Consider the following 18,726-nt stretch of genomic DNA (forward strand, 5'->3'; position numbering starts at 1 on the left):
TCTTCTTATTATATTAGTGTTTCGCATAACCCGCTCAAAATTGATAAAAGTAAACAGAAAAATATAATTTTCGGGGTATGAGAGCTTTCTTGAAATTAAGAGGTTTGTCTGAATACTTAATGATAAAAAATATTATTTCGAGAAGACAAATAACATACCTCAAAACTAACATCGTATAACGTCCCCGAAGGAGATCATAATATTAGCATGTTAAACCTTTAGATAGATTTTTATCATTTTTAAATGAATTTCATATAAAATCAATCTGATAAGAAGAAAAATAAAGGAAATGTACATTTTCACATTGATCTTGTTGCGAATAGTGACCGGGATAGGATAATTCAATAAATAACTTAGATAAACTTTGAGATGCATTTGGGGTGTTAAGAGAAGAGGCCAAACCCCATGTGGGGCTCAAGTTATAATAATAATCCATGAATGTCATACCAATCCAAAACACATTTTATAATTATTTCAAAATATTAAAAAAATAACACCCTCTTCTATTACTAACTACTTAATGAATTTCACAAAAGATATTTTATAATTATTTCAAAATATTAAAAAAATAAAATAAGAATATCATGGAAATTTATATGAAGAGGTTAATAAACTTTACAACCAAATATTCAAAGTCTAGAAAACTATACAAATTTTCCATTAACTAAAATAAACATGACACTGCATGCCATTTTGTAGCTCAAATTGGCATTTTTCACAATACTTTTACAAAAAAAGAAATCCATGTTTCTTTGAAACTAGAAATTCATGAATTTGAGCCAAGGTATTACACTCTTTGTCACCTTTTCCGCTTCTTTGGAGCACGACGTCGTTTGCTTCTCATCGTCCTTCGCCGCCGCCTTTTTGGTGCACAAGAAGAAGTTTCTCGATCCCAGCGCCATCAGTTTCTCCTCCCTCTCTAAACCTGCGAGGAAATATCAGCAATCAATCTTAAGCCTACACGTGTATTCAGATTACTGGTCGAACGGTTATGGTTTCTTTTAACTTACTTTCTAAGCTAAATTGAGAATAATGGAGGTCGAACAGCGAGGCGTCTGTTGAAGGTAAGATCGGACGGCGATATTCTTTCGAGTACTGCCTAACAGCAGCGGTTATTAAGTCGGAGACAGTGTTCTCCGGCGACATCACCACTTGCACAGCTCCGAGACTCCCTTGAATCGTCACGTTCAACAGGAGCTTCGTCAACTTCGGCCTCGCATCCGGCGACATGGCAACAGTCCTATCTGGAAGTAGATCGGGCAGCGTCTTCGGTCGCCTCAGCTCCGCCGGTGCTATCGACGGGATTCTCCCGTGAAACGACGACGCCTTTTCAGAAAACCTGCCCTTCCGGTTCTTCTCCGGTTCCTTGCGGTTATTTTTCGAATTGGGCATCTTGAAGTATGATAATTGTACAATAATTCAAACGAGAAAATAAACAAGGAAAAAAAAACTTGTCCTCGGGAGCAGCGGTGAGGCGGAAGTCAACGATTACCTCAAACGCCGGAAACGGAAGAACCTAACGCGAGGGAAACCCAGAGCGGGTGCGGTGCGGCGGCTCTCGGGCTTCCGGTGAGTACAAGCAATCATAACATGAATGGTATATCGGTAAATAAAGAGGGAACCCAAGGGCTAATAGTGAAGGTAAAGAGAAGCGGATATGACACGAAGTTGGCCCAAGCTCCGAGAGGCCAATTTATATGGGGACGGGGAAGCGAAGAAAAAGAGTGAGAAACGGTTGCGAATGTCTGAAATTTGAAAGGGTGACCTGCTACGCCCGGTTGATGGGAAACAAAAAGGAAATATCCGTCTTGCGCGTGAGAATTGATAAAATCAAGTGGTGACCGGCAATTGCCCGTGGATGCGACATCTGTATGGCTTTGCTTTAGCCTTGAAGGTTAAGTGGTAAACTGCATGGTGATAAGGTTGTTCCACCGCCTACACGTGGAAGCATTTTGTGGCTTGTCCCCCCTTGTTTTGAGGCGGCGGCTGTTCGTTTGGGACTTCATTTTTTTTCGTATTTTTTCAATTAGGCTGGTGGAACTTTCATTGACCTAACCAAGCTACTAGCCTACTACGAAGCACTGGATATAGACAAATTTATGGATGAATAATTTTGGCATGAAAATTTTAATTTTTTTAATTTAGTTTGATTGTAATTTTTAATTTATTTTATTTAATCTATAATTTATAAATTTGATATTTGAGTTAAATTATAAAATAGAATTTGAATAATTTAAATTTTTAATAATACATGGATTAGTTTCAATTTCAACCCAAATATTTTCACTCTTCATGTTGTGTATCGCATATAAAAAATTCATCCATTTGAAAACTATTCAAATAGATATTTATAATTAAATTTAAATATAAACTAAATAAACTCAACTTTAATAATTCAAAATTTTTGACTAAATTATAAATTTGGTAATTAAATTTTACTCTCTCTTCTATTTCACTCATTGTACTTTAAATCTTTTTAGTTATCTAATTGAACTTAATACATGAGTTCCTTAGCCGTTAAATAGTTAATGATGATATTTTAATGAAATTTTTATTCTTTTAAAACGACATCATTTTAATGTGGTAAATTATTTAATGGAAGAGTGAATAAAATAGCTGAGAGAGTAAAATTTACTGACAAAAAAACTTAATATATTAAGTTCAGTGATAAAATTAATTTTTTTAAAGTTTAGTGAGAAAAATAAAAAATTGAATAAAGTTAAATGACTACATTTGTAATTTACCCTTCAAATTAGGCTGGTGGAACTTTCATTGACCTAATCAAGCTACTACTTTGCGTAAGCAGTGAGTATTGCCAAATGTATGGATGAGTAAACACGTAATTATGATAAAAGAAAATGCAAACTATCGAATAATCACGGACAAATCACGTATTAGAGACGAGTGACGTAAAAAATTATCTATGAATATAATCATGTATACCTATCCAACTTTGAGGACCAAAGCAAAAAATATCATCAAAATAACAACAAAGAATTATATTTCTCAGTTGAGACGTCATCAAATCCAACATTAAAAAAAGATAAGAACAAAAAGAAGAACCAAAATACAAAAATGTTCAAAAAAAATAAAAGGAAAAAGTTCACAAAAGTAGAGTCATTAAAAATTAGTACGAATCAAATGACTTATGCGATAAAAGAATTATTGTTATTCCTTAATGATCCGAATTCAAACACTATAGATGTCAAGAATGTGAAACAAATTAATGTTAAAAGGTTGAAACTAAAAATATGGGTTTAATAATACTAAAAAAAGTTATTTAAAAAATATTGCTGAAGTAAAATAACCCTAAGATATTTATGGAAAAAAGAATATGGAAATTATTGATTGGTTTGGCAGATCTTAAACTCAAAAATTTGGAATGTAGCGAAGGGAATGGTAACACCTAGGGAAGGTGACATATTAATGGTGGGAGGAGCCTGCAACTCAAGGCTGCAATGTGGGTCCTAAAACCCTTCAAAATGGATTCAACTGGTGTAGGCGATAATGAAGTGAAATGAAAGAGCCAAACATTCCAAATTACACAATACCTCACTTCTTTATCTTATTTTACTCACTATACTTTTATTTTTTTCTAATTTATTCACTAAACTTTTAAATTATTCCTATTTTGATCCTTCTAAATTATTTTATTATTATTTTGGTATTATATGGAATTTTTTAATCATTATTTGATATAAAATAATTGAAAATATAAAATAAAAATAAAAAGAGATCGGACACTACCGTCGACCGCCATAGATGGTGATTGTTCGGTATCAAATTTCATAGGTTGGTTCATCTCGACCCCCTGAGTTCGAATCCGGTGATTGTTTCACCAGAAAATGTCCAAAAACCCGTGAACCTTGACTGAAACGTTTCAACTTCCTCGACCCCTGATTTCTAATTCGTTGGCTTCGAGCAAGTTTTGACAAAATGGAGGTCGGATTTGGACTCACAGGGTCGAGGTGAAGCGACCTATGAAATTCGGGATTGAACGACCACCATCTACGACAGTCGGTAGTGGTGTTCGACCACATTCTATTTTTATTTTATATTTTAAATTATTTTATATTAAATAATAATAAAAATGCCACATCATAAGAAAATAATAAAAAAATAATTTGGAGTGATCAAAACATGGGTAATTTGAAAGTCCAGTGAGTAAATTAAAAGAATTGAAAGTACAATGAGTAAAATAAGAGATAAATAAACTAGTAAGGAATAATGTAATTTACCCTTTGTATTATTATAATTTAATATAAATAATTACTTTTAAAACATTTTAAAATTTTCGAAGTTGGAATCTTAAATAGTTTTAGTAGTAGAAGTGAATATTATTTTTTTAAATCATGAATTTAAACAATTACGTCTTTCTAATCTATATACATTATCAATAAATTTTAAAAAAATATGAACATATATTATCTTATTATCATCCAGTTTATTAAAAGAATTATAAGAGCGATACCAAACACGTATACATTTTCAAAATCGCAATTCCCAAATAATAGAACAATTCTCGAGCAGTCTAATACTTAATGGGAGGTTGATAATTGCAATATTATGATGGGAAGAAAAAGACGTAAGCAAGTGGGAAAGAAGATGGAGAATCTCTTATGGGAAATGATTGGCCAAAAGGAAGTTTATCTTTTGGAATGGCTGCTGATGAATGAATCTTTTATCCTTCCTGAATATTCAACCTTTCTTATCCATAAAATTTCGTCTTCAATTATCAACGTAATCATAAACATTTCCTATCCATAAAACTACGTTTTCAATTATTAATGTAATTATAAACTATGAGATAGTATTGATGAGATTAACTGTAGAGCCGCAAATGTTCGAATCACATTAAAAATCAGAGCTTGAGAGATTGGAACTTCGAGTGTGACACTCGCTGCTCTAACTGCACACTGAATCAACTATAGAAATTGTCTACTCAATGTCTCGTCCAAAACAACTCCTATAGACATAGTCCCGCACTCCTCTAACAGGTGTCATCATATCAACCCCAAGAACAGGCGATTGATCTCTAACAACTGACGAGCCAGAAGGAGCGGGAGAACATACTGGCAGCGGTGGGTCCTCAATCGGATCAACGAATATAACATACCGACCTCACACACGGGGTAGTCGACGACCCTTCTAGCACTTATAACAATGGATCTCGAGGCTAACTACACAAGGATAAGAACTTGAAATTAGATATGACACTTGGAATACCGTACACAGTTAAACTTATAAAACCTTAGTGACATGTATTTAGACCTATTCACGGTTTTAGGTTTTAAAAATAAAAGCTCTGATACAAACTAAATGTAACCCTCTAAACTCAGTCTATACGTTACGTCTAGATCTAGCGAATCGCATTACAAATTTCTAAAATATTTTCAAAAACATTTATAGATCCAAAATAATACTATCGAAACCAATTCTTAAAATAGAAAACAACATAAAGTCACAAGTATTGAATATCAAATAACAAATATCATATAAATTCATACATCAAGAATAACATAAGATGTCGTAAAACCAAAATATCAATATACGGGCACATGTCATCAAAATAAAAGTAGTTCAGAAGATGAAAACATTACAATGAAAGTACAATACAAAATGTGTCGATCCTCCAAGTGTTTGGTCCGGGATATATAACTAAAAGTATTTGAAAGGGGAAAAGTTAGGGGAGTGAACTAGGAAGCTCAATGTGTTCCAATAAGTGCGATATAAAACATACAGAAGAGTTCAAAAATAGTTCAAAAAAGTACTATAAAAGTATTAGTAGGTTTATTTAGATGGATAACTACTCTCCACCCTTACACCAACATATAATTCTCCATAACTGTACTCGTAAGGACTTACCATATACTTGATTGATATAGGAGTCCAACAAAAATGACTAGAACATAAAGGATTTACCAACTAGCTGAACCTCAAAGTCAGGGCCAATCCAATGAGTTTTAATGCCCTGGGCGAAATAATAATTTTATGCCCCTATACTTGTACCGTATAATAGACAAAACATAAATATTTTTTTTAAAACAAAAATGTAATAGAAATTATAATCAAACAATATCAATACTAATACAAACCAAAACCTACAAGGCTACAAATATCACCTAAAACGATGCCTTCGTGCATTTTTTGAAGCAAAAACCTCTATTATTTTACGATAAAGACTTTGCAAAAGCCTACAACGAGCAACGTTCATCACTCCGCTGCTATCCTTATCGAGCAGTGAAATTTTAAAGCATATAGTAAAAAACGTCCCTTTAACATTGTCACATGAATGCTTCTTCGTTTAATTCGGTACTTGTTTAACCTATTTGATCCAATAAGCCAAATACAAATACCCAGTTAAACCAAGTAGTCAAATAAAAGGGCCAATTTGAACCTAAATTTTGGTATGGAGGGCATTAAAAGGCTGGTTTACGCCCCGGCATCTACAGATATTCCCTAGTACAAATGTACAATACTCGATTTGAGAAAAGAGCAAAGACAGATAAGTTAAAGGCCTACAGAACATCAACATTGTTTGTTCATGTCGGAATGGGACCACAATCCTTGTCAAGTTGTTGCTCCAATTGTCGGAATCTGAAAAAAAGAGAAAAACAGAAACGATCGACTAGAGAACCAGAAATCAACCAAACATAGAAAGATCAACAAAAGAAGAAGGATCTGCAATTTCACAGTGTAAAAGGGGATACGAAAAGGAACAATGGTGTAATCTCAAATTCAAAAATAGAGAAAGCTATAGTGGTACATGTATTTCGAAAAATTCTTCTTCGATTTCTTTATTTTCCAGTTCATTTTTTTCGTTTTTTGTGTGTATACGATTGTTATTTAAAACCCAAATTTACGAGGGATTGGGGGATTTACCTGGGCAGTTCGAAACACAAAAAGGGTCTTGTTGGTTCCATCCATACTCTGTACGGGTTTTGTTGTGGATGATATTAAGCTTTATAAAATTTTTGAAACAAAACTAAGTCTAAAGAATAAAAAACAGGGAGAGGGGATCAGTTCGAGTGAAAAACAAAAAAAATGGAAGCAAAAAGAAAAGAGAGAACTTACCTTGGCCGAGCGTCGGGGCTATTGTCGGGAGTGAAGGTGTGATCGATCAGGTTTGTTTTAGGAGCGGCTTTGGGTTTGATCCGTTGTCGTGGATGGTGGTCAAGAGGTGGAGCTTCACCGATCTACGGTTAGCAAATGGCGTCCATGGGTTTGGGGGTTATTCAGTCGAGAAGATGAGAGGTTAGGAGAATCGTTTCGAGCGGTTTAGGTCGATTACGGAGTCGTTTGGACCCTCGGGCTGTCATTGGCAGTGAACGGAGTGAAGAGTGGCCACCAAAATATGGTGGCCGGTCGGATTTTATCTGGCTTGAGGAGCCATTGCTTTCGGCCATGCGAGGGTGAGGAAGAGAAGAAGGGCGAGCAGCGCGGCGCTGGAATAGGTTGAGTGTGGCAGAAATTAGGTTTTGTTTAATTTAAGGTGTTATTTAACTTTAATAAAACGGTGTCGTTTAATAGGGGTCCAGGGTATTTCATAGTCGGGCGAATGAGTTTATTACTGAGGGAGTCATGTTTGTTTTTAAATTAATATATTTTGGTCCCCGAGTCAAAACATGCATATTTATTATTTAGCCTTTGTATTTCACGAATGTTTTATTATAACCCTGGCAGTCTGATGCCCCCTCAAACATGCTGCCCTGTGCTAAGACCCATCTGGCACATGTATTAGGTCGACCCTGCTCAAAATCTCAAGACACCTACCTAACAGTACCCTAATAAAGTAGTTTCAGATAGTATATAGAAGTCTAGAATTCCACAAAACATTTATAAATAATTGTCTTAGTAAAATAGATAAATAAGAGAACATGTATCAGATAACACAATGTAATTGATAAATCAAGAAATTAGGATATTAATCAGATAAATAATTAAATTTCATAACATATAAATCAATTAAATTATAAAACATGCAAAACATGTCATACAACACCTAAGTAACACACCTCACAAAACGAAATTCAGACCGGAAAGTCTACTGAACACCGGTCTCGCCACAATCTACAGCAGTTCTCGAACCTAATCCATAACAGAACAAGGTTACTAATTAAGTAATTATTTAATCCTAAATATCATAGAGTTTATAATAATCATACGGGTAACTGCAGGCTTGTGTGGTCGAACTGATCGGGAGGAGCTGGAATGAACTGAAGGGCAATTGGGGGAGTCTTGAGTATCTTCAATAAACAATAACATAAATAAGTCATTGACCTTCAATTAAATACACTTAAATAAAATAATTAAATACATATGTATGCTCGAATTGTAATGCTCGATTTGAGGGCTTTTGGGTTAGAATTTGGTAAAACGGACTGCAAATTCGGACTATGGACGTCGAAAAATATAAAATATGATTTTTCAAAAAAAATTACTTTTTAGTCAAAGTCAACCATCTGAGTCATAGATTCTTAGTATTGGTTTCTAAGTCTAATCACAACAGACTTGGATTGTATGATGGATTTGACTGCACCATCATCAGTGACCAACACAAGGTAAACTTTGATTTTTACATTTAATATACATAATGATGAAATTTTATTTTGTATCTCAATTTATTTATATTTTGTTTGACAATGTATTGAGATTGTTATAAATGATGTCCTACCACAAGTAGAATATAATGATTATGCTAGACACGTGTTTGCGAATCGGACTGGAAGGAAGAGAACAAAAGCATATCAATTTTGCTTTTGAAAAGTTGTCAAGTTCACGACTGAGAAAATTGAAGGAGAACAAAGATGCACTATCAAAGATTGATTCCATACTTGCTAATGAATTGTTTAGGGAAAAAGAGAAAATGTGAACCAAGGTTTTTCAAAAACTGCACGTCAAGTCAAATACAATGGACAATAATTTGTACAAGTCTTTTAATTTGAGTATTATTGAGGCAAGGTACAAGAATATTATTACAATGCTTGACAAGATTATAGACAAGATAATGACAAAAATAGTTGGGAAGCGAGATTTTTTACTACATGAAAGTACAATTATAAGTCACTAATCAAGAAAAAATTGACATCATGAAGGACAACAATGAATGGAGAATTATTGGAAATTGAGATAATGGATGTGAGATTAAGAAAAAGAAGCAATACATTGTTAACGACACAATAAGTGTTTTATTACTTTTCGATAGACATTTTATTATTTTCAAAACTTTAATAGAAAAAAAAACTTACTCGATTATTTATGTAATTCACTTAAAAAAAATCACTTCACACTCATGGTCGGAGAATTTCCCATTAAACAGAACCAAACGTAATGAAGTTGATCATTCACTCCAAAAATCTCAATTGCCCAAAAGAAACATGCATTCATGTTTCTTATACTCCTGCAAAATATAAGAATCAGAGCATCCAAGAAAAAAGCCAGACGAGACTTTGTTGATCATCTTAGCTTTTTCAGTGTTTGCATATAAAAAAATGAATCAAAAATGCTTTTTCAATGTTTTGACTTTGATTTCATTAAAAAAATAAAACCAAGTGCATATTGAAACAAAGATTTCCCAAAAAACAATCAAATGCAACCTCAACAAAAGACCGGCCCTAGTAGGTGCGATCATTCAAGTTCCTACAATGAGGCTCAATACCTTGTTGTATCTCCGTAGGTTTCCAAATAACGAACCGGAATATGCAAAGATAAAATATTGTCGGAATATTTCTCCGGTGCAGCACGCAGCTCAAAATGGTCAAGATTCCGGGGCTGTCTCAGATGGCTTCTCGTAGTGGTTGAAGGACATGATAAGATCTTACATAAGGAGTGTAAATGAGACTTCTTTCCACTAGATCGACTTTGCGGTTGAAACTTCTGATGATCTTGTTTAAATGCTCTCAACCTTCCTTTCTGGCCTAGCACCGGAGGGAAACTGACCGAACCGATCATTTTCACGGGCTCATCGGAGTTTTCCACACATGAGGGAGGATGGGATTTTTGAGGTAATTTAACCTGTTTCAATGATGAAAACGATTCTCGCAATGTAGATGGAACCTGTAAAGCAAAAGATTTTAACAATTAAAATGCACAATAAAAGGCAACCTCCAAAAGACTACCTATTTAATAAGTATAAAGGATCATGAAAATAAACAGAAAAGAAACAAAAGGCCAGTTCGGTTAAAATTTGATATCGGAATAAAAGCATATCAGATGAATTTTATTATGCACCTTGTAAAGTTGAGACTATTCAAAGAGCAAAGGCTTCACCTCATAGATAATTTTTTCAATCCTTGAGCAATCAAAAAGTTTACACAGAAATGAGAACAAATCGAGGAAATATAAACGAATAATAAGAACTTACTGCTGAAACAAGGCTGCAAGAAGTAAATGACAATGAAGATGAAAAAAATGGTGGCTCCCTAGGCTTCTTCCCCTTCTGGTCGGAAGGAACAGATCCAAAACTCGAAGGTGTAACGTCATCCTCATCCTCATCTTCATCCTCTTCCTCTTCATTGAAACCTTTGTCAACATCATCTTTGGGAATGGCTTTATCCTCTTTGTTAAACGCCACAGAAGGATCTTCTTCATCCTCCAACAGACCCATTTCCATCTTCTTCTCCTCCTCTTTCTCTTTCTTCTCTAGCTCTTCATCCAAATCCTCAATGGCTTCTTCCAAACATAGTTCAGCCTCTATATGGTCAAGTTCCTTTTCAATAAGCTCCATCTTCAACTTACTGGCTTTTTTCTTCTCTTCAGTCCACTTTTCTAGTTTAACAAATCCTGGCTTCAACGCATTTTCTATTGCAGTTATTAAACGCTTCCATATATTACCCCTTTTTTGAATCACTTCCCGTCCATAGAAATCATCAAATCCAAGGGGTAGGAACTGGATCTCCTTCTCATCAATCTCTTCACCCTCTTTTAGAGGTGGTTGCCAAAACAATCGAACACCATGTTCCTCATCCTCGATGTAATTGATCAATCTTCCAGTTGGGGTATGCAAAATGAGCGGGTCTTCAGTATATATTAGCTTTGATGGATCTTCAGGGTCAAGTTCCGGCTCTTTGTTGATAAGAATAAATTCGGGAGTCTCATCTGATCAAGAACTTGTCAACACCCATTTTAACAAACCGAAAATGAAAGGACTCTTGATATCACCATAGACTAAGAGCTGAAGGGTATACCAAAGAAGTACCTTTTGACCACCAATATTCAAGCTCCGCAGGCATAGGCAATCTCAAGGGAGCTTTATAAAATGAGTTTAACCACATTTCTCTTTCCTGATCAACTTCATGCACGTATGTCTTCCAATAATCGGGAACCTGTCAGCAAACATACTTATTTCCTCTCCCTTTTCATGATTGTGGGAAGAATCCTCCATGTAAAAGAAAAAGTTTTACTTACTTCGTAGAACTGGTTGATAAAGCCCGGTGCCATCCATACATCGTCCTCCTCGTACATATAGGGGTGTTGAGGATCACCATAAGGACCCCTCTCTTCCCTAACCACTGTACATGCAAGCCAGGAGAAAAGTTGTGTTCATAAAAGGTTAATGTTTAAAATTGTTGGTAACTAAATGTAAAAAGGCATAGTAATTCCGAAGTATCACGTAGACTTAAATACAGCAGGCCCTCCACAATGAGGAAAATACAGCAGGACAAACTGCAAATTAGAACTTCAAATCATATTCCAAAGGACCCAAAAGACAAATCCTAAAAAAACAATCATGAAGATGCTCCTTGAAATCTCCAAAGAGCTTCCTTTTGCACGCAAAAACTTGATAACTCGTATTCGTCTTCTAATTTATGTAACTCAGAAGATTTAGAGGAAGGCTCCATTGACTTATAACTCATATTCATCTTCTAATTTATGTTTCTACAACTTCAAAGTGGCTTTTACTAACGATGCTTATAACCCAATTCGTCTCTAGATATTCCTTTTTGTTTTCATCTCTTTCTGTTGACTTATCCACTTACTTGAGCATAGTTCTAAAACCAATATCTAGCACACGCTTGAAACATTAGTTGGCAATATACAGGAGTTTATAGACCGGGATTATTCATGGGATTAAACAGACTTCATGCTTGGCCCGGAATAGGGCCTCAGGTTTTGCCCAGGCCGGCCCGTATCTGTAAATGGCTAACCCAACCCCAATTATGGCCCACCCATATTATTTTTATTTTTAAAAAAATATTTATTCTATTTTAATTTAATATTAAAAAATATATAAACATTTTTTACTTTTATGAAAATTGTTTTTTTAACTCTTTTATACATGAACTTAATATATTTTTTAATACTTTATAGTATTATATATTATAATAAATTCAAATTTTACATGATATAAATCATAAACATAGAAAACTGGTCGCTCCTTACTTTAAACGGGCATAATTTTGTCTAAGACCATTTTTGGACCTAACATTTTTGTCCAAACCCTCCCAAATTCTGGGCAGACCTTCAGGATTGGACGGGTAGCTCAGACCTTGAACATGTCTAGTTCGGATGATTAACACTATTAGACAAAATCCTCATGTCAATCATGTCAAACTCTTGTAAGAACAATTACAAGCGCAACTATGTCTCACATACCTGAACCAGTCAAATTTTATAGATGTTATGCATATTCTGCTATCACAGTTCTTTGTCAAACATAAGATATAGACATTTATCATGTTTCCATGAACAGAATCTTATGAGTTATTATGGAAAACAAGCCTCTGCACTTATATGAATTTTATAGTTAATAGAGTCAAGATTACATACTTCCATCTGGCTTGTTAACAAACATCCGAGCCTTGGCAGCAGCAACCTCTGCTATACCAGCATGCATCTGAAAGACTACTCAATGTCAGAGAAATACATATACAGAATTTCTTCCCCTCTCTACTTCATTTTAAAACTATTTATTAAGTATGAAAAAAAATTAGAATACCGCTGAAGTGTTCTCATCACAACCATAAAAATCCTGCAATAGCTCTCCAAAATAGAATTTACCCTGCACCCATACAAATTATGGAGCACAAAAGCAGTCAAGCACTGTTATAAAAGAATCTGAGTACCTGACATGGTTCCTACGAGTGAAAGAAGAATATATTAAGAATCAGTGACTAACCAAATTGATTGATGAATGTTTTGCATTCTCTTAAAACGTTAAACATTGCATCTTTCTTTTAAAAAATATGGCATAAATTTTCTATTTTTCTATTTTTATGTAACTAGAAAGCATCATTTTGAAGAAAACTGAGGCCTATACAGCAGAGGTCATGAGGTGCAGCAACATGTACTAAATCTTATGCCAAACAAATCCACATCTTCATAGAAGAAATGGATTCCATTACATAAATTGAGCCTCAAACAAAATGGCTTATATTTCAAGCACATACATAAATGGTGCGTTCATTGACTTCATATACACCACACCCATGCATTCTACCATGCTTCCACTGCCCAGCATAGCGATATCGACCCTTCTCCCTGAAACAGAAATATTTGTCTTCATAACACCATAAACTGAGATATATGCCAGCTAAGTCGCAAATGTTTGGCAGAAAAAGTAAGGTACAAGTGCCTTGCATGGTACAACGTAAATGCTCAACGTAAAAGCAACATGCACATGGTCACAAAAAGGGGGAGGCTTGAATGCAAGGATGATAATAGTAAGAAAGGAATAGAATACTTGATAGAGAAACATACGGTTTTCTCCCAAAATGTTTGATCCATATATCATTCTCATAAAATGGTATTTCATATTGCCCATCCGCCATACGAATGCTATCTTCAACATCCATCTCTAACCATTCTTTATCTTCAGGAGTCATGAAATCTCTTGATATTATTTTCCCTTCGGCTCGCATTTTTGCTTCAAGCCTAAAAAAATGGGAAAAAAATTTAACTTCACCATATCATTTATAAATTTATTGCTGATATTGTAAAATCTACTTATAATTATAACATAAGCACATTATACGTAGTTCACAAGTTATTACATACTTGGAACCCGGCACTGGCTCTATATCAGGTATATCAACATGAACAACGCCATGACCTTCCATGTTGTTTTGTAGCCATTCACCTTCATACCTATAGAAAGGAACCGTATTATAAGATTTTCTCTCTTTTTCTGTATTTCTTGGTGCTTGTGTGCGCCAAACGTAACAAGAACTTGATGCAACTGATTAGCTCAATCTGGAACAAATGTATGGACTATGGACCCATAAAATAGAGGAAAACAAAATATTCAAAGAGCACTCTCAAGGTTGAACAATGCAGATGCAATCATTTCAATCCTACCACTGTAAAACAAGGGTAAAAGATGCACTCAAGGCACTACAGCCCTTATATTGCCCAAGGAGCAAGATGCAAAACAGTGCATGCAAGTGAAGCACATTATATATATGGTGTGCACGTAAATACAACAAGCTTAAGATATATAATTCTGTTAATAAACTCTAAAGAGAGGTTCATACAAGCTTTCTTTTTCCCTTCTTCATCAATATAGTTCCAAGTACTCCATTTTTTTTATTATTAGAAAGCGAATGGAAAAAGAAACATACTCAATAGGACTTCAATCAGGCAAGCTTCTAGTTGCACCTACTGCCTTACAAGAAGGCACACCTAAGTGCAACCAGGTATGTGTCAGATCTAACGTGCCTTTCCCAAAAGGGTCTCAGTTGTGTTTTTCCTCTAGCACCTTGGTGCTTGGCAACGCCACTGAATCCTACAACTAAAGCACAATCTTATCTGCATGTTTAAGGGTCTATCAATGCAGAATGGGCGAATGGCACTAAGAACAAACGTATGAAGAAAGCTGAGAACAGCATTAGATACAGTAACATAGATAAACCAAACACAAATAATCAAGGTTGACGAGCAAAAGATTAACAAACCTGACCAGCCCCTGTTCTGCAACATACACACCTTTTCCATGAGCCAAATCATCCCAAACAGTGCCTTCATACCTTAAAATGCAGAATGACGATAATGAGTAATCAAACAAGTCAAAGCAAGACAAGAATCAAGCATACCATTACTCATCAATTAAATCATATCGAAAGCAAACTATTTGACTAAAAGAAAGGCGTAAAGGACTAACTTTCAACAGATTCACACATTCCTCACATAAACCCATAATTTTTCACATCTAGAAAATCACAAAGCTTAATCTTTCTTTAAGTTTACACTCTTCACAAACATGTCCTACTTTTGTGTGTGTGTGAGAGAGAGAGAGGGAGATTTTGAACATACGTGCTTCCATCCGGGAAAATGTAGCTGACCCACTTGAGGAACTCCTCAATCCTATCCAGCTCTTCAATAACCGCTTTGGGGTTGGAAATATCATAATGATCTTCCGGTATAGCCGGATAAGGCTTCCTATAAGGCACATAAAACGGGGCAATGCCTGGGTCCCGGCCCTCCTCAATCTCATCCCTAACAATTTCCCAATCTTCCTCATCGGCCCAAACCGGGTCCCAGCCGGGTTTGGTCATTTCCAATGGAGCATCCACCCAATACTCCTGCAAATCCTCTTCCCGCCAGCGCTCGGGGTCCGGAGGAAAATCCCATAAGTCTTCGAAGTAAACGTACTCTTCGTCTTCCTCCTCTCGGAGCCTCTTGAATCTCTTGCTCTCCAGCATCCGAGTGTACCTCCGGATGTTGGCTTCGGGTGTGATTTCGGTTTCCGGGGGGCCCTCTCCGGGTCGGGTGTAGGTGAGTGTTTCGGAATCAGATTCTTCGATGTAGTCTCCGGAGGAAGAGGATGAGTCGGAGTCGGAATCGGACTCTGGGTACTGCAGTTGCGACTCAGTGAGTTGTTGCCCTTGTTCGTCATCATCTTCGTCTTCAGGGTCTTGTGACTCGGTGAGCTGTTGTTCCTCGTCATTCGACATTGGGTCGAAGTAGATAGAGAAGAGAGTTTGAAGAAGATAAGGTAGGGCGGAGGATGTGAAGGAAAAAATGGCTCTTTCTCAAGGATTTCAAAGAGTGGTTTATCACTTCACAAGGGTTCTGGGCGTTTTGCCCCTTGTTTTATTTTTATTTTTGGATTACACCACTTTTATCACTGAACTATATTTTCACTCTTACTTTGATCACTATAGTCTAAATTTTTTTATTTTAATCACTAAATTTTCGAATTACTCATATTTTAATCCTTCCACCCTTTAAATTACAAAATCTATGATGACATGGATTAGTTTAAGATTTTTTTATTATGGCATTATATTTTTATTAATATGTAATATTTAAAATAAAAAGAAAATAAAATTAAAATAATCAAAATCTAATCTCAACCGACCAATTAATCACCCCATACCTTCATCGACCATCTCACATCGTCCCACCCCTAAATCCTCACAGACCACTCCAAACCATTATTGACCTCACATGTATTATTCCAACCTTAAAACTCTCACAAGTCACCTAGACCTTAAACTAAACCCTTGTCGATCTTATCATCACAAGACTTAAAATCCTAATTAAAAATCTTAAATCTAAAAGTTATCTTATTCTAGTACTCTAGGTCTCTTATCATAGATTTCAACTATTAAAACATGACACATTTAATAGAGAGTAATATGTCTCAATCAGATAATAATCAAATGGTGAAAAAGGTGTAAATTTGGGCTATTTGATCTGAATTTTAATTTGATTTCATAGCTTTTGGATTGGTTTCGTGGAGATCTAAATTGAAGGATTAAAAAGGGAGAGGAAAAGCTTCCATTTGACACCGATATAAATGAAAATGGTGATCAAAACATGATGATGTACGACGATCATAATATCAACCCTAGATTTATGGAGTTCAAGTTGTTTTTCAATTAAACAAATAATGGATTCACATTTAGAAAGAATCATGTGAGTTTGATGGGATATTTTGAGACTCATCGTCTTTAAAGACTGTGGTTGACAATGGTCAGAATAATGTCCAATGCTACATAGAATTCCAAGTTGGTTTAGTTTGAGAGAGAGAAAAAGAGAATGATGAAGAAGAATAAAAAAAGGAAAGAAGAAAGAATGAGAAATAGGAAAAATAATTTTTATGGAAAACCAAAACGATGTCGTTTTAAATTAAATTTGGTTTTATGTAGGGATAAAAAACGATGTTGTTTTGGGGTAAGTTGTCGTGTCACAACATTATTTATTTTTTAACGGTGAAGTGACCTAAATAAGAGTTTCAAAAGTTAAATGATTAAATTGAATTTTTTTAATTATAATAACTAAAATAGAAGTAAAAAGATAGTTGAGGATGAACTATGTAGTTTATTCCTTTTTTTTCTTAGTACCCAACAATTTAATGGATTGGTAAAATTTAGAACAATTACATTTTTACGGCCTATGTATTCTATTTATTTAATTGTATTTTAATATCTACTAAACTATCATTTTTTATTCGTTTTAGTACTTAAACTTTTAATTTTTTTCAAAATCATACTTAAACGCGTTTAGCACATAAACTATCAATTTTGATTTGTTTTAGTATCTAAACTTTTAAATTTTTTTCGAAACCTAACGTTGAATTTTGGACATAGGTACTAAAATGAAATAAAAACTAAATTTTAGGTATGATTTTGAAAAAAAAATTAAAAGTTTAGGTACTAAATGAATCAAAACTGATAATTTATATACTAAATGTGTAATCTACCCTTATTGATTTAATTAATCATTTTTCTCTTACACTTGTGCCTAAAAATTTGTGAAAAAATAAAATGCATTTAGTCCTTAGATCTTATATATATATCCCATCTTATATTGATTTCAATAAAATTAAAAATAAAACTAAAACTTAAATCGGAGTCGCACGAACCAACTTACATTAGTGGTTAAAGGAATTATTGTCGTTTCTAGTGGTCACGAGTTCGAACACCAGCCACTGCAGCAGGATGATCGAGTGTTTAACATATACTATATTTGTAATCATCTTAGCTTAATCAAAAAGAAAAAATAAACCTAAACTGGAGTCATTTTTTAGGTTTTATTTATATTATTGATAATAATTGAAGTATTTTTTTTATAAATTCTAAATCTAATCATAATCATATATGGAAGGAGAATGAAGACTCTTGAAGAAGAAAAAGAAGAAAAGAAAACTCTTAATTGATCTAGAACTCATTACATAAGAGAATATGAAGGAACAAAAATAAATAATTTAATCAGTCAACCAAATTTGATTGCTCATAATTGAAGTTGTTAACTTTTTAAAATTATGTAATAATATCATATAACATAACAGTTTACTTAGGAAAAGATTTAAAAAATTATTTTTCAAAATGATAATGAATATTATTATAAAAATATATAATATTCTCTTTTTATTTTATATAAATTTTAAATACATAACTAAAGTTATTATTGAAGATAAATTAAAAGTTAAGAATTACATGTAATATTCTAAATTTTAGTTAGTGACCAAAAATGTAAATTTTAAAAGTTTAGTGGCCAAAGTATAAAATTTGGGAAAAAAAAGTTTAAAGACCAAAGTGATAATTTTCCCAAAAAAAGTTTTATCCTATAAATGAATAGTTTATTAAGAAATTGACATTTTTGTGGGATCAGAATTTCGATTCAGGATTTGTATTAAAAGCTATAAAGCAGTAAAGTCTGATAAGAGTTCGGATAACTGGATCGAACCAGAATTTTACAAAAATTTGAAGGATGATATAAATAGGTTGGAAATATTATTTCCATAATTTAGAAAAATGAAATTTAACATGGATTTTTGGATTT

The 18,726-nt window shown here is 34.1% G+C and overlaps 2 protein-coding genes across 3 annotated transcripts; both read right to left on the minus strand.

Moving 5' to 3' along the window:
• Positions 1 to 730: 730 nt before the first annotated feature.
• Positions 731 to 15,599, minus strand: LOC120145180. 2 transcript variants are annotated; one of them, XM_039159070.1, is made up of 4 exons: positions 15,589 to 15,599; positions 12,359 to 12,366; positions 1,011 to 1,450; positions 731 to 925 (listed from the first exon to the last, which is right to left on the minus strand). In XM_039159070.1, exons 3-4 carry the CDS (start codon positions 1,390 to 1,392, stop codon positions 759 to 761), a joined length of 549 nt encoding a protein of 182 aa, XP_039015001.1. In that variant the 5' UTR covers positions 1,393 to 1,450; positions 12,359 to 12,366; positions 15,589 to 15,599; the 3' UTR covers positions 731 to 758. The 2 variants fall into 2 exon arrangements, with proteins under 2 accessions (XP_039015001.1, XP_039015002.1); XM_039159071.1 differs by lacking the exons at positions 12,359 to 12,366; positions 15,589 to 15,599 and having other exon boundaries at positions 1,011 to 1,667.
• On the minus strand, positions 9,504 to 15,969 carry LOC120145178 (protein TIC 100-like). Its single transcript, XM_039159069.1, has 11 exons — positions 15,250 to 15,969; positions 14,892 to 14,963; positions 13,996 to 14,085; positions 13,699 to 13,872; positions 13,389 to 13,479; positions 12,938 to 13,000; positions 12,769 to 12,835; positions 11,407 to 11,510; positions 11,198 to 11,324; positions 10,364 to 11,097; positions 9,504 to 10,056 (listed from the first exon to the last, which is right to left on the minus strand). The coding sequence occupies exons 1-11, from the start codon at positions 15,888 to 15,890 to the stop codon at positions 9,652 to 9,654; spliced, it is 2,568 nt and encodes an 855-aa protein (XP_039015000.1). The 5' UTR covers positions 15,891 to 15,969; the 3' UTR covers positions 9,504 to 9,651.
• Positions 15,970 to 18,726: the final 2,757 nt, after the last annotated feature.

This window comes from Hibiscus syriacus, unplaced genomic scaffold (assembly GCF_006381635.1).
Source record: "Hibiscus syriacus cultivar Baekdansim isolate YM2019G1 unplaced genomic scaffold, ASM638163v2 tig00110893_pilon, whole genome shotgun sequence".
NCBI classification, from domain to species: Eukaryota; Viridiplantae; Streptophyta; class Magnoliopsida; order Malvales; family Malvaceae; genus Hibiscus; species Hibiscus syriacus.

Excerpts from the sequence above, each read along its gene's own strand:
- LOC120145178 (XM_039159069.1), bottom strand. The coding sequence starts at position 15,890 with ATGTCGAATGACGAGGAACAACAGCTCACCGAGTCACAAGACCCTGAA. Across the intron at positions 13,873-13,995 it reads GAGCCAGTGCCGGGTTCCAA|GCTTGAAGCAAAAATGCGAG; the intron begins GTATGTAATAAC and ends CCATTTTTTTAG. Across the intron at positions 10,057-10,363 it reads CTTGCAGCCTTGTTTCAGCA|GTTCCATCTACATTGCGAGA; the intron begins GTAAGTTCTTAT and ends TTTGCTTTACAG.
- LOC120145180 (XM_039159070.1), bottom strand. The coding sequence starts at position 1,392 with ATGCCCAATTCGAAAAATAACCGCAAGGAACCGGAGAAGAACCGGAAG. Across the intron at positions 926-1,010 it reads TTCTCAATTTAGCTTAGAAA|GTTTAGAGAGGGAGGAGAAA; the intron begins GTAAGTTAAAAG and ends ATTTCCTCGCAG.